The sequence below is a fragment of the Pelodiscus sinensis genome, chromosome 5 (assembly GCF_052426305.1).
Source record: "Pelodiscus sinensis isolate ZL-2025 chromosome 5, ASM5242630v1, whole genome shotgun sequence".
NCBI lineage: Eukaryota > Metazoa > Chordata > Testudines > Trionychidae > Pelodiscus > Pelodiscus sinensis.
The window spans coordinates 24,864,533-24,889,802 of record NC_143056.1 but is presented as its reverse complement, the minus strand read 5'-3'; the positions used below and the strand labels follow the sequence as shown (position 1 = coordinate 24,889,802).

The window sequence follows — 25,270 nt, the reverse complement described above, 5'->3', positions numbered from 1 at the left end:
ATAACAGATATTAACAGCAGTTAGTCAAAGTTAAGCTACTGTGCATTCTGTAAGGTTAGGCAATGACACCTGCCGTTCAGGCGCCTGGTGCGCCCCCCACAAGGTCGGCCGGAGAGCACCCTCTGGTGTCCTTTTATGACAGGTACAAACAACTTACATCATTTCTTTACGTACCAGGTTACCACCCTTTGTTGCCTAGTTACCACCGCTCACCTTATGGAAGGGGGGCTTACTTACTGTCCTTCATGCTGTCAATTCTGACCTGGTCCTGAACCTAGGTCAGTATGTGCATTAGTTTTTAGGGAGTTTTTGTACCAAGACGTTTATTAAGATGTTCCATTACTCCCCTTTGGCTTACAGTCTGTACCCAGTGCCTCCCTGTGTCCTTCCATGCTTGACCTAATTTACACAATCACACAATTATCAATAGGGCTTCTTTCTTGGCTCCTGTGTTACTGAACCAAAGTCTTGCTCGCTAGATTGCAAGGCCTGTTGCTGTTTTCATGTTACAGGCCTCTATTTAGGCCTGCTGACTCCATGTTACTGACCCTCAACTTACTACATTGGCAACTTATGGCGTGCGTGCCACTAGTGGCACATGAGCTGATTTCCATTGGCACGTGAAGCAGGAGCTCAGCCCCACCCCTCGTTCCTTGTGCAGCCGGGAGCCTGCACCAGTGTTCCCTTAAAGAGTGTGCCTATGCGGCCACACACACAAAATACTAATCTAAGCCTGCTCACCTCCTCAGCAGCACTCACTTGGTGAGTATCTTGGCTGCTCCAGCTGACTGGATTGGTGATAACCTGGGACCACAGAGGGGGGTGTCTGCTCAGATGGTCACTCCGGAGGCCAGGGCCACATTAGGGGATGGCTGCCGCTGCGGCTGAAGCCGCATTGTGGGGTGGCTGCTGCCAGCATTTCAGACCTAAAACACACAGCGGGTGAATGGGTTGCTGCTGGGGCATGTTGAAGCTACGGCCAGGCAGGTTGCTGCCAGGAGGGTTGAAGCCATGGCTGGGTGGGTTGGAGATGGGGACAGATCCATGGCCGCATTGTGGGGTGGCTGCTTGGGTGGCTGCTTGGACGTGCCATAGGTTTCTGAACCCTGACTTGGAAGCTTATGTGCTGCTTAAAGTATCAAACAGTGAGCCCGAGATCAGAGAACTCGGCAAGTCCAAGGATCATAATAAATGGTAAAATCTGCATCTTTATTTATTTATTAATGAAGAGGCTGTAAATAAGACTATTGACTTTAAAAAGTGTTACTGACATGCTGACCCATAAATAGAACTAAGTTAAATCTTGGCATGCCACTACTGAAAGGTTGCTGACCCCTGCCTTAGAGGCTTAAATAAATTTATTGTACTATATACTTCTGTTAGCTTTGTAGAGCCAGCAAATGAGAGAGAATGAGCTAGGCTATGTCTTGGTGCATGAACATAATTGTGTAACTATTCTCCAATTTCTAACTACAGGCAGTCCCCGAGTTACACGGATCCGACTTGTGTCGGATCCGCAGTTACGAACGGGGTTTGCTGCCTGTCTCCCTGGTCTGCTGGAGACTAGCAGACCAGGGAGACAGGAAGCAAAGCCTCAGAGGACGCCGGCAGCGGGCCAGCCGCGGCGCGTCTGGGCTGTCCACTGCCTGCGTGCTCCGCAGCTTTGCTCCACATCTCCCCAGACCAGGGAGACGGGGAGCAAAGCCAGGGAGCACGCGGGCAGCGGACAGCCCAGACGCGCCACGGCTGTCCCGCTGCCGGCGTGTTCTGCGGCTTTGCTGCCCATCTCCCTGGTCTGCTGGTCTCCAGCAGACCAGGGAGACGCAGAGCAAAGCCGCGGAGGACCCGGGCGGTGGGACCGCGGTGCGTCTCGGTCCCCCGCCCATGTCTCCCTGGTCTACTGGGGTGGGGAGGGGGCGCAGCTAGTCAGTCGAGGCTTTTCCCAAGCAGTCGAGGCTTTTCTCCGGACGCCTGTGGTAGAGCAGCTGGGGCGCTGCCAGTTGGTCCCGCAGCGCCGCTCTGGATGCTACTGGACCAACCCAGCAGCACCCCATCTGCTCTGCCCAAGGCGTCCCCAAGTCAGCCGCTGCTGAAACTGACCAGCGCTGACTACAGGAAGCCCGAGGCAGAGTTGCTCTGCCTCGGGCTTCCTGTTGTCAGCCGCTGGTCAGTTTCAGCAGCGGCTGAATCTGGACACCAGTTCCGACTTACAAACAGATTCAACTTAAGAACAAACCTACAGTCCCTATCTCGTACGTAACCCGGGGACTGCCTGTATAGTGTTTAAATTTAGATGTTCAAAGCAAATTGGCCTTGATTTTTTTCAAGGGAATTTTTCTGATTTCTAAATATAGTGTTGAGAGAGCACTTGATCAATTTTTCTGAATTTACAAGAGAAAAATGTCTTGATTGCCATCCTTCATATTCAATCTGGGATCTCTGAAAGTCAGGATGTATTCTTTCCTTTCTGTTTCACCATCTGCTCCTCAAAATTGCTCACTTTTCCTGTGCTTAATTTTTGGTATACAAAATTAGAATTTAGGCCAAATTCTCAGTCTGAACACCTGTACAATCCAAATGGAGATCATTGGTTTAAATGGATGCTGATGTACGTTGTAGAAAGGTGCCTGGCATAGGTGTGATTGAATACCATTTGGCTTGCATCATTTTTATTGTCGATGGTGATTATGTATATGTATTTAGGTTTGTGGTGCTCTATCTAGGTTGTCTAAAATAACTGTTCTTTTGGTTTTCTAGTCTCTGCACTACATTGTCTCTGCAGTGGGAACCGGAGATCATAGCTGTTGCAGTTATGTATCTGGCAGGCCGTTTGTGCAAGTTTGAAATTCAAGAGTGGACATCAAAGCCAATGTATAGAAGATGGTGGGAGCAGTTTGTTCAAGATGTACCTGTTGATGTTCTAGAAGGTACGAGAAATACTTTGACACTTACATATATATTTTTTTTAATTTGAGGTCTGGATTAAGGTTGCCAATTTTTTGATTGTAGGACACCAAACACCCTTGCCTTGCCCCTTGCTCGAATGTCCCACCTAGCACCCATCTCCCCGCCTCTCATTAACTCGCTTGTTTTCACTGGGCTGGGGCAAAGAGTTGAGGACTCTGTCTGGGACTACAGGCTCTGGGGTGGGAAAATAAATAAGGGGTTCAGAGTGTGAGACCGAGCTCCAGGCTGGAGCAGAGGTTAGGGTGTGGGGGAGCGGTGAGGGCTCCCACTGTGGGGGCGGGTTCTGATGTTGAGGTGGGGGCGATGGCTTCAGGTGGCTCTTACTTCAGGTAACTCCTGGAAGCAGATGGCTTTTTCCCTGAGGCATTTCCCCCTTAGTTTACATTGCTTCCCAACCAGCTCACACTTGGTCTCTCTTGCTGTGTTTTAGCCTTTTAAATGGCTCTTAACACATTTAAAAGGCAGAGCTGCAGTGGGGTTAGCTCCCTGGGCCAGGAGGTAAGCTGGCTGCAGCTGCCCCACTTATCCGCTAATTGATAGAAAATCCATTGACTAGTCAATTAGTTTATTAACTAAATTCAACATCTCTACTTCTGACTAGAACCACTGGGGTCCCTCTTTGAGCCATGCTGGTTGAAAACCAGATTCCTGGCAACCTTAGTGTAGGCAACAGGAATTTTTTTATTGTAAATGTTGGAGCCGGATCATAACTCTGAATTCAAATGCCTCTGCCCTTGGAAATGATCAGGTCCTGTGATTCCACCATAACATTTTTTTAAATACAAGTGGTGCAGGTAGTTGCGACCCAGGAAGTGGAATATTGTGGAGATCACAGCCTGGAAATCCTGCAATAGAAGACAAGTTTTACACACATTGATCTTCAAAACTCAGCAAGTGATCTGTCTACAGGGTACATGTACATATATAGTACTCCAGATTCTCCCTACATTTTATATACTGCATTTCTCTTTTATTTTATTTTTAGTAGGGCCTTCCACTGAACCAGTTTATAGAGCAAACTGCATTCCAAAAAATAGCAAGGAATGTTGTAATATTTTTTTACAGTGTTCCACATTATAATTAGTGCTTCTGATTTTCAGTTGTAATAGACAAACACTGATAAAACAGCCTGAGAGAGAAAACAAAATTTCTGGTTAGCTATAAACAACAAAAATGGTTGCCACAGGCTTGTCTGTTTGGAGCAAGAGAACATGACTTCTAAAGCGACAAACATGCTACTGCATTGAATATTAATTAGGATGGGATATAAAATCCCATTTAATTGGTTAACAAGTTAAGCATTGTTTAACCAGTTAACCGATTGAAGGGGAGCAGGGCTTGAGCAGCCTATTGTGGGCCGGAACTAGTAAGCCATTCACATCCCTAATATTAATTGGTTCCTGTAGACTTGTGATGCTCACTAAAGCTCCCTGGTGTGCTTTAACATGATATTGTTTGAAACAGTACTACATTGAAGTGTGCTAGGGAGCCTTACAAAAAGGCTATCATATACCTTACTCCTTAATGTATGTGCAAAGAATTTCCAGAAACTCACTATTATTGTATACCTACATAAGTCAAAGTTACTAATAATAACCCCCCAAATTTAAATTAATAAACCCTGAAAGGCAGAAATCCAGCAACAGAGCATTTTACCATACCTTTTACATGCTTATTGTAGTCCCCAGTCTGACTTGACACTCACTTCATATTCAGTGGGAGTTACAATCTTCTTGTTGGACTGTGTTCTTGCATTCCTCCCTTCTTATGTGCATGTAGTTTATATTTTATCCTTCGTTGCTTGTAACCCATTTGAAAGATAGTGGCTTTTGGAAGTTAAATAACATAAAGGAACCTTTTGAAGGTTTGGATGTTTCAGTATATATTTAGGTCATGAATCCAAGACCCAAATCATCATTGTTCTGGGTGCTTGAAAGACAAAACATAAAGGACAATTTTCCAAAACAGCTGCTAAAATCTATCTTGAAACTTATTTTAACTTGCACAAACAACTAGTTTAGTCTACAAGAGAGTATAAAAAATAGGCTTAGTATTTAGCATGTGGAGTCACTACAAACGTTTAATAACAATATTGGAAGAAAAATATGTTTAAATAGATCAGTGGTTCTCAAACTGTGATCTGCAGCTTTTGGCTCAGTGCCTCATCTCCCTCCCCACCAGCAGCAGGGAGCCTGTGCAGGCTCTCCAGTCCCACGCTTCTTCCACCCTCCCCTGTTGCTGAAGTTGGAGCACCAGCACTGACTTCTCGCTGGGTCCAGAGGGGAGAGGGGGAACCAAGCTGAGCCTCAGAATCCAGGTCATTGGGAAAACATGTGGATGCACGCATGCACGCGTATGTCCTCATTGGCCAGAATTGTAGCCAGTTGGAGGTGGCACCTGGGAGTGGCAGGGGACCAAAATCCAGGTAAGCACCTCCCAGCCCCCTTGCTCTTAAACCCCACACTTCCAGCCTGCATCTGCTTCTGCATCACCCCCTAACCAGATGCTTCTGCCACCAGCCTGCTTCTGTAACCTCCTCCTGTCCAGACCTCACCCCCTCCTGCATCCAAGCTGTATTCCCAGACCCCCACTCTCAGCCTTCTCCAGCACCCTACCTTTCACCCAGACCCCTTATCCTAACCCCCTCTTGGCAGCCCCCTCCTGCACACCTACCCCATCATTTTTGTCTTTACCCCGAGCCTAAGGAGACTCTCAATCTCCTACCCTGGGACCCTAAAACAGTTAATCTGGCCCATGGGAAGCCCTGATCTTTAGTCCTCCCTGTCAGTGTTTCTCTAACATTTTCTGTCCTTGGGCGGGTTTTTAAAAAAAACAATAAGTTCACTGTTTTAGATATTTGCACCACCCCAAAAACATTCCGGTAAGAGAATGGCTTAAGATATTAACACCTTATGCAAACTTTGTTTGAAATGAAGTCATTCAGACACCCCAAACAAACTGCCCCCTGCTTCCACCTCACTGCACAGATGCTAGCAGCCACACACCCTCTCTTTTTCCCAACCTACCCCATGCAGTCAGTCCGGGTATGTCTACACTACAATGTTAGTTCGAACTAACGGACGTTAGTTCGAACTAACATTCATAGGCGCTACACTAGCGCTCCGCTAGTTTGAATTTAAATTGAACTAGCGGAGCGCTTAGTTCGAACTAGGAAAACCTCATTTTACGAGGACTAAGCCTAGTTCGAACTTACTAGTTCGAATTAAGGGGTGTGTAGCCCCTTAATTCGAACTAGTGGGAGGCTAGCCCTCCCCAGCTTTCCCTGGTGGCCACTCTGGCCAACAGCAGGGAAACTCTATTGCCCCCCTCCCGGCCCCGGACCCCTTAAAGGGGCACGGGCTGGCTACGGTGCCCGTGCCAGGTGCAAGCCTGCCAGCACCCAGCCAGCAGACCCTGCACCTGGCATGGCACAGAGCCACCCACCCAATGTCCCCCAGCCCTCCCCCTCTTCCCGGGACCAGGCTGGCGGCTCCCGGGAGCTTGCCCGGGACCGCAAGAGGCGGGCAACTTCCTGGGCTAGTGCAGACATCGTGGACCTCGTCCACGATCTCTGCACTAGGCACAGGAAAGTGGCCGGCTAGGGCAGGAGAGCTGCCAGCCTGGCCACCCAGGAGCAGGTGTGCATGAAAATCAAGGGGGTCCACTGAGACCCCCGACCCTGAGCTTACAATGGCCGTACTGGGTCAGACCAAAGGTCCATCTAGCCCAACAGCCTGTCTGCCGACAGCCGCCAACACTAGGGACCCTGGAGCGGATGGACCGAAGACAGTGACCAAGCCATTTGTCTCGTGCCATCCCTCTCCAGCCTTCCACAAACTTTGGTCAGGGACACCACTCCTACCCCCTGGCTAAGACTACTCCATGGACCCAACCTCCATGACTTGATCTCACTTCCCTTTAAACTCTGTTCTAGTTCTAGCCTTCACAGCCTCCTGCAGCAAGGAGTTCCACAGGTTGACTCTTTGCTTTGTGAAGAACAACTTTCTGTTACTAGTTTGAAGCCTGCTACCCATTCCTTTCCTTTGGTGTCCTCTAGCCCTTCTTTATGGGAACTCATGAAGAACTTTTCTGAATGCACCCTCTCCACCCAACCCCTGCTTTTAGAGACTTCTATCCTGTCCCCGCTCCATCTCCTCATTTCTAAGCTGAACAGTCCCAGTCTCTGTAGCCTCTCTTCGTCTGGGACCTGTTCCCAACCGCTGATCATTGTAGTTGCCCTCCCCTCTCCCAACCTTTCTCTTCCCCTCTCCCACCTCCTTTTCCCAGTCTCCCCCAGTTTTGTTCAATAAAGACAGAGTAAATGTTGGAAGAAACGTTATCTTTATTTTGTACATCAGGAAGGGGGGCTAGGGAAGGGTAAGTGGAAGGAGGTGAGGGAGGAATGGGGTACGAGCCCCCAATGGGGAGGACTGGGCTGGCTCTGCGGGCTTCTGGGGGTGGAAGCTCTCCTGCAGCCCCCCAATTACCCCCTCTCCCCAGATGGCAGCCTGCGGCAAGTGCAGCCGGGCTGATGGCCGAGTGCTGTGATGTGCCCAGTGTGGGCACTCCGGGCACTCCAAGCCAGGACTGGTTTTCAAGTGGGGCACCCCTGAGAACTGTCTGTCCGGGGTGGGGGTCGGGTCCCTTTAAGCGCAGCCCTCGGCTAGTCTGAGACAGCATCTCCACACTCTAAGTCCTCCTCTGATGCCCTGCCGGCACTGCTTCCGGCCATCCTTAAGCCCTGTTCAGGGTCCACTCAATGTGGACATGCTAGTTCGAATTAGCGTTTTAGCAAAACGCTAATTCGAACTAGTTTTTAGTTCTAGACGCGTTAGTTCGAATTAGCTTAGTTCGAATTAACTAATTCGAACTAAGTTAGTTCGAACTAACTCTGTAGTGTAGACATACCCTCCCTTATCTCCCCCTTCCCAGGAGGCTTGAGAGTGCTGAGTTTTTGCCTCTCTCTTCTCATGCAGAGGGATGCTGTAAACTCCCCTCTTCTCTGACTCATTAGCCAATTAATTAATCACTCCTCCCTCCCAATGCCCCCAGCTACTAATGGTTTCCTTATCTCCCTTTTATGATTCTTGGACCTCCTCAGTTCAAGCAGGCAGCTAGCTCCTTTTAGCTGCTTGCTCAGTGAGATGTCCCTCCTGTCCCTCAGCTGAGCTTGTTGCCAATATGGGACCTTCGAACTTCTGAGCACAGCTCAGAAAACTGCTGCTCAGGCATGCAGCTTACAAGGAACCTTGCTCCCCCACTCGTCCCCATGGGCGTGAAGTACCAGGGGAGTGAGATGTCTGTTGGGGACCACCAAATGATTTGTCTGTGGATCAGTGGCCAGTGACACACAAAGGGTTCCCCACCCCTGCCATAAAGACACTGAAACCTTTTGTTTTGGACATAAATTATTTTTTTTACTTTATTTAAAACAAAGTTTGGTAAACTGACATTTTTAAGTTAAAGCGCTTAATTTGGGGGGGGGCAGTGCCCAGGGTTTGGGTGGAGACCTGGGGCAGGGAGTTGGGGTGCAGGAAGAAATGGGGTGTTAGAGACAGTGTCTCGCTGGAAGACACTTACCTCAACGGCTCCCAGCCACCAGCCCAAAGGTTTGGCAGGCAATTTTACCTGCCCCTATCTAAATAGACAAAAGTGAGAGGGGAGGATTATTTCCATTTTACGAATAAGGAAGATGAGACCCAGGACATGTCTAGACTGCCCACAGCTTTCGAAGGAAGATATACAAAATCGGTGTGCATTTGCATATCTTCTTCCGATCCCGTTTTCGGAAGAATTAAAAAAAAAAGCAGTCTAGACACAGTTCTTTCGGGGAGGGAAAAACCCTTTTTTGAAAGAACCCTTCTTCCTAAAAAAAGGTGTAAAGGATTCTTTCAAAAAAGGGGTTGGATTTTTCCCAAAAGAACCATGTCTAAATGGCTTTTTTTCCCAAAAACTCTTCCGAAAACAGGATAGAAAGAAGATATGCAAATTCGCGCCAAATTTGCATATCTTTTCAAAGCTGCAGGCAGTCTAGATGTGTTCCCAGAGAGAGGGGTCTTGGGCAAATTACAATCACACAGGAAATCTGTGGCAGAGTTGAAAGACTAAAACTAGATATCAAGAATTGATTTCTTTGATAAGGTGTCATTTCTTTCCCTTAAATGTCCTTGCTGGTTAATTTGCTTTTAATATATTTAAAAATATTTCATTCTTCTTTGTGGCTGTTTGTCCCACAAAAACAGAGAAGCTTGGTATAAAGTGATGACAGTAACAATTCGTACATCTGCCAGGACTTTGCATGTAGTCAAAGTAAATAGAAAGAAGTGCAGTTATAATTATCCTAGGTATTGTAGTGTAGTTTTCAAGTAAGTGTCTTTTTATAGGTTTCAAGCTGATTTGTAAATATTGTTATATTTTACTAGAAATGTGTAACCTTTTTGGACTTTTGTTAGACATCTGTCACCAGATTCTGGATCTGTACTCGCAAGGGAAACAGCAAATGCCTCATCATACTCCACACCAGCTACAGCAGCCACCATCCCTTCAATCTACACCTCAGGTGCCTCCAGTCCTACAGTCGCAGCAATCTCAAAGTTCAGAGCAGTCACAGACACAGCAGCAAAAAGAGTCCCAGCAGTCAGTGCAACAGCAGCAACAAACACAATCTAAGAAACCCTCTCCTCAGTCAAGTCCTCCAAGGCTGGCTAAACGTCCAGCGGTAAGTTTAACTGAACGTAAGTTGTGAACAGACTTCTAATTTAGAGCGGGAACAGTTGTTTCCTTGGCTAAATTTAAATTATGCTCTGAAAAGTAAGTGTAAAATATCACCTTATTGCATGTTGGATTTTTTTTCTTGCTTTATTGAGTTGAGACCTATTTATTTTAGTACCAAAATAAGTTTGTTTTGTTTGTTCTTGTCAGGATCACAGGGTCAGCACCTCTCCTGTGCATTGTCAACAGAACAGTTTGCTCTGTTCTATTCAGTTAGGCCTATGTTCCTCAATTGATGTCTGAGAGTTTGCCCAGGTGTTACTGATAAAATCACTTGATCTGCAGAAACTTTATTTTAAGTGTTGATGGATGAGAGAGGGAAAAACGCCAGGATTATTTTATATAAAACCCCTGTCCACAGTGAGCCAGGGCACTCCGAGAACAAAGGCTGCTCCACAGCAGCCTTCCCTGCCCCTGTGCTGCTGCCTATAGGGTTCGGGGGAGCTCCAGGGAGCTAGCATGTAAGGAGAGCCGGCTTAGAAGCTTGTTTTCTACACGTATCAGCTCTCATCTTTCTCCATGCCCTATGCCCTGCGCACTGCTGCCTCTGATAGAGGCAGCATTGTGTGGTGATGGGAGGACAGGTGGCTCATGTGAGCCAATATGCACAGGGAGCCAGCTTAAAAGCTGGCTTTTTGCATGTACCGGCTCCTGCATGTCCCCCTCACTCTCTGCGCTGCTGCCTCTTATCAGAGGCAGCAGGGGTTTGGGGGAGACAGCCCTGCGGATCCGGTGCTTGTGGGGAGCAGGCTTAAAAGCCGGCTTTCTGTGGCACCAGCTCTCCCCGTCCCCTCCCCCTCTCCACCCCTCACCTCTGAAATAGAGGCAGCAAGGCGAGAGAATGTGTGTAGTTGAAAGAATGTGCATAGGCTTATCAGTTAATTGTGTACTCAACTACACGTTGCCATCCCTATTACAAATCTCTAGAGAAAACATTTTATGAAGTTATAGAATCATTTACCCATAAAGTAAGCTGTAGGAAAAAATTTAATTTAGTTCCATCTCAGAAAAAAAAAATTGCAGTATTTGCTGAATGGCACTAGTCAAGTTAAGTTCTTTGGCCAAGATCCTATAGTAATGGGGAGGAAATGTGTGCATGGTTAGAGAAAGCAGAATATCAGTGGTTGTGTCTTAAAGACTACCACTGACCGGGCAGCATGGCTCAGAATGGTCTTCAGGAATGTAGTTGTATATCTGTGTTTGTAAAGTATTGGTGCAGGAGTGTTGGTGGATCTTACAGGAGCTCTGTAACTTGCCTGGTTCTGCTAAGGAATTTACATTCTCAATAAGATTATGTGCTCATTTAAATTCCTGTTAGATTTACTGAATTTCTTAAACTCCATTGGATTGAGATGGAGAGGGGGAAGCACAATAGACCAGAGATAGACCTAGAAATAGAGCCCACATCTTCTGTCTCTCAGTCTGTCCACCGGACCATGATGCTGCTTCAGGAGATTATAAATAAGTAAAATTAGATGCAAGCAGTAAAAGACAAGAATTACACAGGAGCTCTGTGTTCTCACACAATAGATGCATTTTTCAATCTCTTTATACTCTCACGTTCTTAACCTTCAACTCTCCCAGCCAAATCAAATTATCCACACCCACTTCATATTGCCTGATTCAGCATTCTTTGTGTTTAATGCGTCTTTCAAAATCTTTGGAACATAACAACCATTTTAGTTTCTTAAAAAAAAAAAAAAAAAAAAAGCAGCAGCAGCTTAGGGCTTATCTAAACCACAGTCCTTACACTTGAATTGGAAACATTTAAATTGATGCAAAACCTTTGCATGTACTAGGCCTTAATAAACTCCATTCTATTAGTACTAGCAGTATGTGTTTGCTAATTACATATTCATTTTTTAGTTATTCAGATTTTAAAAGTTTCAACAGGTAGCCGAGTTAGCCTGTACAACAGTATAAACTGAAGAAACAACAAATGGTATGTTAGCACTTTATAGACCATTGGTTCCCAAACCGGGGGGCATGCAGAAATTCCAGGGGAGCCCTGAGGCGACCCAGCCCCCTCCCCCCCCGTCAATCCCACCCCAAGTTTTGCTGCTACAGTATTTGGGGGGGGGGGTTGAGGTTTCTCAAAAATCAAAAAGGGGGCGTGATGCCGAAAAGTTTGGGAACCACTGTTAGACTAACAAAACATGTTTTGTTAGTCTATCAGATTTTATAGTGTATAGATCTAATCTAGATATGTGAATTTTTTTTTTTTTTTAAACAGGCTGTATCTCCCAAAGAAGAAACTAAGACATCAGGTAGTTATTGTATCTCTTTAAAATGTTTATTATCTTTCATTTTTAATAAAAACGGCTACAATCATTCTCTGCACTTTCTAAAATTGTTGGTTAGTTTACTTGTAGGTCTATAAGTAACACTGGTTGGTTGGTTTTTATTATGCAGGCTTAAATACCAGGTTTTTTTAATGGATGTTTGGAAGTACATTAAAACTGTTACTAAAGCATAGTTCATTTATGATTACAGAAATAGGCTGCTCAGTAGAACTATTAATATTATGAATGCCATCTCCATTATAACTTAAATTTCTAACAAATAATTGGCATAGCTGGCCATTTGTACCCAAACACAACAGTTAATTTGTGCAAGTAAGGAAGTTAACCATGTTTTTCCCTTGTCAGAGAGTTAGCCCATCATATGATTGTCTTCCAGCATCCACTTTGTAAAAGTTACTTTGCGGTACTCTCCAACCATGCCTCTGTAATAAGTGTGGCTAGTTCTGTATTAAAGTAATAATTTCTCATATAATCATGTTTAAAACTTGTTGACATAGCACCAAGGATTATTAGGGTATTTATTTTTATGCACAGCACTAATTTCAATTAGTATGATATTTAAGTAATAATCTGTGGTAGTGCCAGTCTCCAAACAAGTTGAGGCCTCATTGTATGCAGCATTGTACAATAGCGCCTCACTTAACATCATCCTGGTTTACATTGTTTTGCTGTTATGTCCCTGATCTATTAGAACATAGCCGTTTAAAGTTATGCAATGTTTGCTTATAATGTTGTTTGAATGCCTGCTAAAAGGTAGGAGCTTGGAGCCAGGGTGGGCCAGCACCACCTACCTGCTGTGGATCAGCATCTCCACCCTTCCTTCTGCAGCAATCAGCTGATTTGTGGGGCCCAGGAGGTTGAAGGGAGCAGTGAAGATGTAGCATAAACCTTCCCCATCCCTCCTGAGGGCTTTCTGAACACCCTGAAACAGCTGATTGCTCTGGGTGGAAGGTGCACAGCCTGCCCTCTTTTTCCCCAGGCTGTTGCCTGCAGCAGCCAGCTGTTCTGTGGTATTCAGGAGGCATGGGGTAGGAATGAGGATGCCCTTGAAAGGAGGGATGAAGTGGGAGTGGGCCTGGATCCGAGTCAAAGTTTGAGCGCCTGTTGGCACTTTGGAAAGTCAGTACCTACACAGCAGGGCATTATCTAGGAAATATCTCACTTGATACCAACATGGTTGCTTTAGGAAAAGCTCAGAGAGTTCACGAGTAGGTCCTCAGGTAATCCTGAATTTACAGTTTAAAACTTATACTGTATGGCTACGTCTAGACTGGCATGATTTTCCGCAAATGCTTTTAATGGAAAAGTTTTCCGTTAAAAGCATTTGCAGACAAGAGCATCTAGATTGGCACGGACGCTTTTCCGCAAAAGCACTTTTTGCGGAAAAGTATCCGTGCCAATCTAGACGCGCTTTTGCGTGAAAATGGCAACCGGGGCTTTTTTGCACAAAACAAATCTGAGCTGTCTACACTGGCCCTTTTGCGCAAAAGGACTTTTGCCCGAACAGGAGCAGCATAGTATTTCCACAAGAAGCACTGATTTCTTACATGAGATGGTCAGTGTTCTTGCGGAAATTCAAGTGGACAATGTAGACAGCTGGACACAGCTATATGTATATGTCTCAGAGAAAATTTTTTTCCCTGGGAACTCTGCCACCTACCTGATCCCCCTTTACATTAATTCTTATATGGAAATTGGATTTGCTTAACATTGTTTTGGTTAAAGTCGCATTTTTCAAGACCATAACTACAACGTTAAGCAAGTAGTTACTGTACAAACAAAATAAAATAATCGTTATTCTAAAGCCCATCTGGATTTTCAATCTTAGTCTCCTGATGGAGCCATGACTAAACTTACATTTTTGTTGATTGGGGTTTTCATATGTCTTTTTTCAGAACCACCACCATCTAAAATTCCTAAAATTGAGACTTCACACCCACCAATACCACCTGTGCACCCACCTCCAGGTAAGCTTTTATTAAAAGTTAATTCCCAGCATGCTATTTTTTTATTTAATATTTTTCTTCTGCTAGTATGGGCTAAAAGTGTCTCCTATTTTAATAAAATGTATTGAAGAAAGGTGATGAAATATTTGATAGTGTAACTAAACAATCTGTGCATAAGTAAGATAGTGGCTGGAAGACTTGTTTCATATTTGAGATTCAGTATTTTATTAGTTAGAGCAGTGTTTCCCAACTTTATTTGGCCATGAAACCCTTTTGAACTTGAAAGAATTTTGTGGAACCCCTAATAAGCGTCTTATATATGAAGCTGAAAAAGTAGACCACAAATAAGTAAGGATACTAAACAAATGCTAAACAAGCTCACGAGATCAACATTTAGTTTAATTTCACATATATAAATTGACTATGATAGATTAATCTTTGTCACGGTTACATTTTTAAATATAAGAGATCACACGCTATAATGAAGTAAAGTATTTGCAAGAGCACTACCTGCGCACTCCCATACAAGCAACTGGTTTGACAGCTGAAGCTTTGACTTTGTCTGACGCAGCACTGAAAGTGAATATGGGAATTTATGGTGGTATATAACAGGCGATCGCACCACTCACTCACTGCACGCGCAGCACTGAGTAGTGACATTATCATCCCCACTCTGGCATTACACAGGGACACTGCTCATGGAAAACAATTCATAAATACTTGAATACTAATTTTTTTTTAAAAATCATAAAATGTTATTGTAATGGAATTTTCTCCTGGAATCCTTATTTTCACTTTGGGGAACCCCAGGGTTCCATGGAACACCATTTGGGAAATACTGGGTTAGAGGTGGTAATATCAAAGCTGATTTACAAGAAGTTTTGGAAAAATTCAGGCCAATTGGAATTTGAAAATATTAATTGAGAGAGTTTATGATTTGTGGTTTCACCATTAACTTTAGTGGGCACGATCTTCGTAACCTTGAATCCTCAAGTTTGCAAAGTATTCTGTTCCATTGTGATAATCTATAGGGAAACTTATCAAGCACCAAAAAATATAAACCATAGAAATATAGACCTGGAAGAAACCTTGAGTGGTTTTCCTGGAATTGAAGGGATACCTACAACATCCTTAACTGTATTTGTTTAACCTGTTCTTATAAACCTTCAATGACAGTGATTCTACCACTTCTCTTAGTAATCTATTTGAGTAGAAAATAGAGGCTGGTTTCTCTACAATTAAGTATGGTGAACAGATCCTGCTTCTCTTGTCATAAAACAATGGGCACTTCTTTTGGAGTACGGTATGTGCAGCTATGATGCATATATCAGATTTATATGAATTATTTACAACAGTCCTCACATTTTCATTGAAATTTTATATGGGAGAGGGGAGAAAAAGCTGACTTTGTTCTTCTTTATAGTGCTACGCACACACCTTGCCACTGTGTTCTTCTATCTCTTGTTGTCCCCTCTTAGGAGCTGTCATTTTAGGTTTCATTCTTATAGCAAGCACTATCAAATATTTATGTCTCATCTCAGGGTCAGTGGAAGGACAGCTAATGTATCAAGGCACTGGAAACACAGTACTACAATTTCTTTCACAAACATATGGCATTTTGGAGCATTACAGGGTTCTCTGGCAGATCAAGCCCTCTTTTGGGAAATCAGTGAAGGGAAAGAATCAGTGAACCTTCCTGGTTGGCACTATATAAAAATTAGGAACTGTGTTCAAGTGTGTATACCACATGTGGGATTGTATGAGGCAATTTGAAACTACTGTCTGATGCTAGTGTAGCACCTGTCACCCTTTTATGAACACCATGCAATAGTTAATTATTTTATATATTACCGCTCAACAACTGAACTCCTTAAAATGCAGGATTTCCTACAACAGTTGTGACCAAATAGGAACTTTCATTCATCCTATTTTCAAGTATTCACATATCTTTTATGGACAGTAATACAGTGGGAATCTGGTTAACATCTGGAATATCCACTGCAGGTAGTACGAGAAGTAATGGGCTTAATCTGCAGCAAGGGAGATGCAGCTTTTAGGAAAAACTTTTGTCCATCTTCAGAACTAATTCAGAGCACTTGTTCTATAGTAAAAACTAGCATGTGCAGACTTGTCCTCTCTTTCTGTCTGTCTGTCTGTCTGTCATTTTAGTTATCCGTTGGGCAGCAGTGAAATGGTAGCTCTGCAAACTTCTCCCCTTATATGATGTGTAGTAGCACTTAAGAGGTTTACCCTATACCCCTGGCAAAACTTTAATTGCTAAATGGTGTTTTCCCACATACCCCCTTCTCCTCTGAGTGATCCTTACCAGCACCAAACACCCCTATTTGCTCTAATATAGCTTTTTCATTGAAAAGATGTCTTGTACTTTATGAAAGTGATTTTATCCTGCATACAAACAGGACATGTGCCTTAGCTTTAAGTAACAAGCTTATTTCCATCGGTCAAGCATTTTAAAAGTGGCTACTGTAGATTCTGAAGTTACTGCCATTGGGTTCTGTCAGGAGGAGATGCTTGTCTCCCCTTAGTTCAAACCAGCTTTGATCTTATTTTTAACTCTTTACTTCACCCCCAACTCTTGTCCAATCAACCTGAAGTTTCATGGGTGCAATCTTGTACCAGTTTAAGATTTTTTTTTCTTGTTTTGAGATAGGGAAAGGTGGTAATAGAAATTAGACAGTGTATGGGAGAAGAATGCTCAGATAAAATGACCCAAATTTTGTCACCCTTTCCTAATGCTTGCCAGTTTCATGGTCTCAAATCTGTATAAGTCCCTTTCATGTGGAATGGTTGCACTTAAACTAATATTCTGGCTAGTTTTTTCCACTGCCTCTCCTCTTTAGCTGATTTTTCCTTTGCATCTAGCTTTTAGGATGTGGGACTTACTGTAAGGGATAAAGCCAAACATAAAGTGGTGTCTGTCAGTTGTGACCAGATATTATCAAATATAGTTAGTGCTCAGAGATCTAGAACCCAATGGAACAGGGCCTACAGTGAGCCTGCTGTTTCTGCAAGTATGGTATGCACGATCTTACAAAACAGACCTGATAATAAAGTTAAATTGCAAAGTAACACATTGTGTTTTAGGAGGTTTTACACAGCCTCCATTTTCAAAAGCCTTTCATTTTCAAACCATAGCACAGGGCTACTCAACTTTGGAAGCCCCTGGGTGCCACAATGATACAGCACATGCTGAGGGCTGCAACTTAAGCATGGTTGCATGTACATGCAGATAGCTTTTCATACTGAGGCATGAATACAATTAATGTAAAACTTCACAACATGCAAGTCCCATTTAAGTCAAAGTTCTACTGATATTAATAAAATGCAATATTTACCTGATTTCCACCCATATGACAGCACTTTTCATGAGCAATTGTGGAATACAGGCAGTCCCCGACTTACGCGGATCCGACTTATGTCGGATCCGCAGTTACGAACAGGGCTCGCCCCGGAGAACACGGAATGCGGGACCTCACGGTCCTGCCGCCCGTGTACTCGGGGGCTTTCTCCGCGTCTCCCTGGTCTACAGATCAGGAAGACGTAGAGCAAAGCCGCGGAAGGGCTTTGCAAAGCCTCGGGGAAGCCGGCAGCGGAGCAGCTCAGGCGCGCCTGGGCTGCCTCGCTGCCCGAGCCCCTCCGCGGCTTTGCAAAGCCTCGGAGAAGCCGGCAGCGGAGCAGCCCAGGCGCCCCGCGGCTGTCCCACTGCTGGCGTCCTCAGAGGCTTTGCTCCCCGTCTCCCTGGTCTGCTGGTCTCCAGCAAACCAGGGAGACGGGGAGCAAAGCCGTGGAGGACCCAGGCGGCGGGACCGCAGTGCGTCTCGGTCCGCCGCCCGTGTCTTCCTGGTCTGCTGGGGTGGGGGGGGGGGGTGCAGCTAATACGCCCCCTCCCCCCCCCCCTGCAGACTAGGCTTTTCTCCTGACGCCTGTGGCAGAGCAGCTGGGGCGCTGCCGGTTGGTCCCGCAGCGCCGCTCTGGGCGCTACTGGAGCAACCCAGCAGCACCCCAGCTGCTCTGCCCCAGGCGTCCCCAAGTCAGCCGCTGCTGAAACTGTCCAGGGGCTGACTACAGGAAGCCCGAGGCAGAGTTGCTCTGCCCCGGGCTTCCTGGAATCAGCTGCTGATCAGCTTCAGCAGCAGCTGACTTGGGGACTCTTGGGGTTCTTAAGTTGATTCTGTATGTAAGTCGGAACTGCCGGTCAGTTTCAGCAGAGGCTGAATCTGGACGCCAGTTCCGACTTACATACAGATTCAACTTAAGAACAAACCTACAGTCCCTATCTTGTACGTAACCCGGGGACTGCCTGTAAAATATATTAAGACACCTATGACTAGTTGTGATGAGGTACCCTTGCTGATGACAAAGGTACTGTACAAAGGTAGGGAATTAGCCTTCTTCCACTGGAGGAAAATAGAAGCCCCAAAACAAATTAACACATGGCTTCAGTGTTTGTTGACATTTGTAAAGCTCTTTGAAACATGCAAATACGTCCTGCAGCACCTACAATTCACTGTTTTCAGCTACAGACTCACACAGCTACCTTTCTGAAAATGCTAATGGCTTAAAGAAAATATTCTTTTAACATCTATATGCAAACTTTGGTTGGTTGGTTCTGGACATCCAACACTCTGGTCATGTGAAGAAGTGGGCTGTGCCCATAAAAGCTCATGATACCATCTACATGTTTTGTTAGCACTTTAAAGACTAACAGACTGTTTGCTGTTTTTTAAGTTATTCCTGTGACAGACTAACTCAGCTACCCCTCTGAAGCTTTTGTTTGAAATATAATCATGCAGATATCCTCTTCTTTCTCTCTTCTCCAAACCAGCCTAACTGTGGACTGCAGTGAGTCAGATGCCCCAAACTGCCCTCTGACTCTCTCCCCTTACTGCACAGATGCCAGCACTTAATCACTCCCTCTTTCTCCCACCTGCCATGTGGTCAGCCCCTTTACTTCCCCCTGCTTAGCCCAGGAGGATTGAAGAGACTGACAGGTCTTGCCCCCCCCCCCCTCTCCTCCACAGATGGGACTTCCCCTAAAGCCAATTAATTACTGCCTCACTGCCTTCTCCCAGCTACTCATTCCCTGTTTATCTGCTGATTGTCTTCCCTGTGGCAGGCAGCATTTAGCTGCATTTGCAGAGGCCCAGACTCAGCTGATCCCTCTGCCTGCTGGGGAGCTTTGAACAGCAGAGTGGCTGAGGCCGCCCGCGCAGCTTAAAGGGAACTTTAGTGCAAAGCCCTAAGAGCTCCAAGCCCCCAGCTGCCTCCTGTGTGTGAAGGTTCCTTAGTCCCAGTACTGCCTCTTCTCACCACTGCTGGCTGGCACAGCCCAACCTGCTGCCAGGGATGTGCGGGAGCACCTGCACCTTGCACCAGGACAGCCTGCCTGGTCTGACTGAGCCCTGCTCAGCCCAACCTGCTGCCTACCCCCCTTGGGAGCGCTGCTCTTACCATGGGCCACGTGTAGCTCTGTGGAGGAAGGGGAGCGTTTGCTTCACCTCTTCGCCTGCTGGCCGGAGCTGCTTTTGCAGCCAACCGCCAGGCTGCAGCAGCAGTGCAGCCTTCTGTCTGCGTGGAGGTGGCGGGGGGTTAGCTCCTGCCGCGGACCCCATACTTTGAGACCCACTGCCTGGGCCACCTGTTGAGTAGCCCTGCCATTGCATATACTGTGACCTTTTGTAAACTTCCCCATAATCTTATTAGAACTTACAGGGCTGATTGAGGCAAACAGAGGAATTGAAGCTGGTGTAGAAATTGAAATCCCAACTCATCAAAAGAATTCCTTTCATTGTGCCACACTTGTATTTATCTGATTTGTTTCCTTGAATAAAGATCTTGAAGGCAATGTCAGCACAGGCCTTTGGAAGTTTTGTTTTTAAGTCTCTGCTGGTCACTGTGCATTTAGTCACAACTATTTGTTCATCTCAGCACTGTGGAAGAAATAAATATTAAGAATAAGGTTTTTTTTTAATACTGTGGGGTATCTTCAGTTTCTTCTGTGTTTTGAGCTTGGGTCTTACTGCATGTGACTTCCATATGTTTTTAGCTGTGGAACAAAACAGGAAGACAGCAGACTTCAATGTGCACCATGTTAACTTTTGGGGAAGAGCATAGCAGTGTAGGTAATTCATATTGCTGTGCTACAGAAAAGTAAATGAAGGTTTTTTTTGTCTGTTACAGAACGTAAGCTTCCTTTGACAACTGCAGTTTCAATGGGAGAAGCAGAACAAAGTACTACAGTGGATTCTGTAGACATACCAAAAGTCCAGATTCCTCCTCCAGCTCATCCTGCACCAGTACATCAGCCACCACCTTTGCCTCATCGTCCACCACCACCACCACCTTCCAGCTACATAACTGGGATGTCCACTACAAATTCTTACATGTCAGGGGAAGGTTATCAGAGTCTTCAGTCAATGATGAAAACTGAAGCTCCAACCTATGGAGCTTTGCCACCAGCTTATGGACCACCAACTCACTTGCCGTATCATCCTCACGTGTATCCTCCTAACCCCCCTCCACCTGTTCCTCCTCCGCCTACATCATTCCCACCTCCTAATATTCCACCACCTACTCCTGGGTACCCTCCTCCACCTACGTATAATCCTAACTTCCCACCTCCAAGACTGCCTCCCACTCATCCACCTCCAGGGCTGGGAATGCCCCCAACCAGTTATCCCCCACCTACAGTTCCCCCTGGTGGACAACCACCTGTACCACCTCCAATACCACCACCAGTTATGCCGCCAGTTGCAGGACTTGGACGTGCTACATGGATGAGATAGCATGAGAAAGGTGTACAGTAACTTTGAGGAATAGTTTAACAGGCACAAATTAATAGAGCAGTAACCATATTGTGAAAATAAATAGGAAGGTAATTTGTATAATCTAGATTCTGGTATAGTATATAAAGACATGGAACAGTGAAATGGAATCTTAGTTGACCTACTTACAGTAGTATTGTTGATGACAAGATATATAGGCTTTAATATAGACACAGCAGAGCTAATTAATCTAACTGTATGATTTAAACTAAGTTGTCTGGCTTAAATTGTCTGAGTTATTTCAGCACTGGATTACTTTGTACTTAGTGAATTTAACCAGCCATATTGGCTCACTTATATCAGTAAGAAGTTCTTCTAGAAATCAGTGCCTACTTTTATGTATCAAAATTAGTCAGATATCCTGAAGTTCCATCTAGACTTAAAAAAAGCATTGTCATTAAGTAACTCTGAGATGCTTAATGTTAAGCATCAGAGCTACTTTATTTAATATGTATATATTTACAACTCCTAGCTGACAAATAATTTTGAGATGTTTGTTTTGGAATGTACTGGTATCTTGAAAAATTAAATGTTTACACCTATTTGCAAATTCTTGTACATAAATATATATTTTCTAAGTGTGAAAATCTGAATGTAACAGCATACTGTGATTTACACCTGGGTTAAAAATAGGACTGCTTCATTCACTTGTACCCAAATAAATAGGAGCTGAATTTAATGGATTTTCCAAGTTATTTCAAAAAAAATTTCCCATTAATAGTCTAAAAACTACTGTTCATGTTTATGCTGATAAAAGAAATCTTATGTAGGTGTCTTACATTTTATACTAACTCATTGAAAGAATTGTTCAGCAGTGTTCTATCAAAATTCAGAAACATCACAGCTCACTTACGAAGAATGTACTTTATTTTATTCAACTGAAAGTATACACTATCACAATCATACTTCATTTTTACTAAAATATTTCAAATGAATGTTTTACACATATCAAAAAAATCTGATTACTATTCCCTCTCCCTCCCCCCCCAAAAAAAGCCAAAGTGGTTCAATAAAAGGTATAAATGCGTGCTACTGTCTAAAGATTTTGCTATGTACACAACAGCGGGTGCTAATTTATTCCAGTTTCTTTTGTAAATCATATACAGGAGGAATGTAAGATCACATTTAACAGAAATCAAACTTCAAACTGATTTCCCAAAGCAGCTCAAATAGACTTTCCTCGCATTATGAAAAATATACAATTTTATCACTTTACAGTCATGCACTTTGAAAAAGATCAGTAGTACTTTTTCCCCCTTCCCTCCCCAGTTTCTAAAAAGATAAAAGGTCACTTTAACACTGATTGATAGCTAATATTTGGATAAAAGTGTGCCATTCTCAAAGTTGGGTTCAGCCATGAATCACCTGAAGTTGGTTACACCATAGCATTTCAAAATGTTTGTGTGAAAATGCTTGTAAGTTACTCACTCAAACCTTAAGGGCAAGATTCTGCTTCCTTAAAGTGAGCAAAACTCACTTGAAGTCAATGAAAACTTTGTTTCAGGGCTGCCTAATTTGCAGCTTTTAAATATACTGGGGACAGTAACCCCTTGTATGTAAATTTCATAGCCATCATTTGGGGGAGGGTGTCCCTCCAACTTACTATAGAAAGTTTTTTCAGGTAGATTTCACAGTAGACCTAGAGCATAATAAAGAGTGGATTTAAATGTGCATATAAAACATGTTTTTAGACAACTGAAAGTTTAGCACCCAAGTCATTCTGTAGCGTCATTGAGTGTCATTTTCCCCAAGGAAGATACTTTAGCTCAAATGGAGCTAAATACCAAGTAGCAAACTTTAAAAAATTACAGCACTAACTTTCATGTACCTCTATAAAAATCTACAATGCACAGCTTTTGCATATGGGACTTGTGCTACCAAGTAGAATCATACAAATATAATTCTACCCTACTTGTATAAAGGTAGTAGTTTAACTAAGACTGTCCTCTAAGCCAGCTCTCTAGGGTATACAGGCCATAGGTTTAGTGCTGTTTCCCTTTTAATTTAAAAGTTTGAGATCTGCAGAAGAAACCAGAATAGGGGTGGCCCTGGAAGCCACAATTAAGAATATATTTGGATGTGTTGGTCAGAGCTAATGAAAGTAGTAAACCGGCTAGTTGTGTTGAGAGAGCTCATTCACTGCTTGGTTGTTAGGCTAATCAATTTGGAGACCAGCAAGCATATTATCAATGCAATTAATGCTCTACAAGCTTTACTGGCAACACTTCTGCTGCGTTAGTTGAAATTTGTTGAACTAAATCAATTCTGGACACTAGCATAATTACAATGGCCTTTCATATGGATGGACTAAGCAGCCATATATACATCTGCTAGCTCAGAGGGGAAACCTTTTATTTGCTGCCCTACTCTGAAAGTGCTTTTGTCCCTGCTCTTTATGTGAAGAAAAATCGCAGAAGATAAGTAAGAAAAGGAACTGCTGGATATAGTCTATACTAACAGGCCAAAAAAGGGCAAAATGAAAAGTGAGGAAGAGGAAATTCAGAATTCCCTAGAGATCAACTCTTAAAAGGCAGACAGTGTGCCATTTTCTAGAATATAGTCTGCCAGTCTACATAGACTGCATAAACCAAATAATGCATTACAGTCAGAGTTACTCAATAGTGGCTGATACAGCTTAGCTATGCTTTAGCTTGGAAGTTCACTGCTGTCTCAGGAGTTTCTAAAAATTCACTGAACTCAGCTGCCAGGACCCATTCTTACCTACAGTGATTGATGCAATGTTTTGACACTGCTTAATTTAATTTTTGTGTATATTCCTTTTCTATTTTTTTAGTGCTCAATCCTGAATATTCCTTACTCAGACAAGTAGGCTTATTAAAGACGGTGAGGACTATTCACTTGTTAGAACCGGCAAGACTAACAGTATTTATAGGTGCTTCACGCTAGCCAAAGTAAGGAACTCAGCGAATAAATACATTTGTTTTATTAGCAATAACCAACTAATTCAACTTCACGGAGGTAGCTGTAACTGGTTTTCTAAAGGGGCAACATCTAAAGTCATTAACACTTCAAATGAAGCACCAAAACTAATTTTGAAGAGGTGACATTGAGTCTATTTGCACCTGTTAAGATTTTATTTTACAGTGACAGGTTTACTGAGTCCAGTTTCCTGTGGACTTTTAGGGAAAGGAGAAAAAACATCTCATGAAATAAAGGGCGAGATCTTGTGACAAGATAGAACCAAAAGGGGACAACCTCTTACTACTGCTCAACAAGCAGTTACTCCACACTACCAAAATATAAGTCCCCTTATTTGTATATACAGCAGTGTAGAAGGAAACACGCTCCATTTTGGTTTAACAAAAGTAAAGCTTAAATGGTAGCAGCAGCCTCATTTGACAGCTTTTACCCATCCAGCATTGAAAGGCTGTTGCTTTGGTTATATCATGAAGTAACCAATTTAATATTTCAACAAGGACATTAAAAACAAAATGCTTGTGTGAGTGAATTTCAAGTCAATACTGAAATACAGGCAGTCCCCGGGTTACGTACAAGATAGGGACTGTAGGTTTGTTCTTAAGTTGAATCTGTATGTAAGTCGGAACTGGCATCCAGATTCAGCCGCTGCTGAAACTGATCAGTTTCAACAGCGGCTGAATCTGGACGCCAGTTCTGACTTAGATACAGATTCAACTTAAGAATTCCAGGCGTCCAAGTCAGCTGCTCCTGAAACTGATCAGCGGCTGATTCCAGGAAGCCTGGGGCAGAGCAACTCTGCCTCGGGCTTCCTGCAGTCAGCCCCTGGTCAGTTTCAGCAGCGGCTGACTTGGGAACGCCTGGGGCAGAGCAGCGGGGGTGCTGCTGGGTTGACCAGCAGTGGCTGAATCAGGACGCCTGGGGCAAAGCAGCTAGGGTGCTGCCGGGTTGGTACAGCAGCGCCAAGGAGCGGTGCTGCGGGACCAACCCAGCAGCGCCCCAGCTGCTCTACCCCAGGCGTAGGCAAGAAAAGCCTGGTCTGCTGGGAGGGGAGGGGGGGCACTAGCTGCACCCTCCCTTCCCCCAGCAGACCAGGGAGACGCGGGTGGCAGGACCGCCCGCGTCCTCCACGGCTTTGCTCAGTCTCCCTGGTCTGCTGACCAGGGAGACGGGGAGCAAAGCCTTGGAGCGCGCCCGGGCTGTCCCGCTGCGGGCGTGCTCCGTGGCTTTGCTCCCGGTCTCCCTGGTCTGCTGGGGGGGTTCCCCCCCCAGCAGACCAGGGAGAGGTGGAGCAGCTTTTCTCGCCCCGGAGGACGGGGGCGGCGGGACTGCAGCGCATCTGGGCCTCCCACCACTCCAGTCCTCCGGGGCGAGAAAAGCTCCGTTTGTAACTGCGGATCCTATATAAGTCGGATCCGCGTAACTCGGGGCCTGCCTGTACTACGATCCAAGGCAGAAACTTCATTTAGAAACTAAGCCACACTGGTGGGAAAGCTGTTCT

At 44.6% G+C, this 25,270-nt stretch overlaps 1 protein-coding gene across 3 annotated transcripts in view; it reads left to right on the top strand.

Annotated features, from left to right (window-relative positions):
• CCNK (cyclin K) overlaps window positions 1–21,860 on the top strand; it is a 31,623-nt gene extending 9,763 nt beyond the window's left edge. For all 3 annotated transcript variants that reach the window (XM_006123765.5, XM_006123766.5, XM_006123767.5), the window contains 5 exons: window positions 2,758–2,927; window positions 9,420–9,685; window positions 11,972–12,005; window positions 13,937–14,008; window positions 20,189–21,860. In XM_006123765.5, coding sequence (XP_006123827.1) covers window positions 2,758–2,927; window positions 9,420–9,685; window positions 11,972–12,005; window positions 13,937–14,008; window positions 20,189–20,793 — 1,147 coding nt within the window. In that variant the 3' untranslated portion in view covers window positions 20,794–21,860. The remainder of the gene's footprint in view (window positions 1–2,757; window positions 2,928–9,419; window positions 9,686–11,971; window positions 12,006–13,936; window positions 14,009–20,188) is intronic.
• The last annotated feature ends 3,410 nt before the right edge of the window (window positions 21,861–25,270 follow it).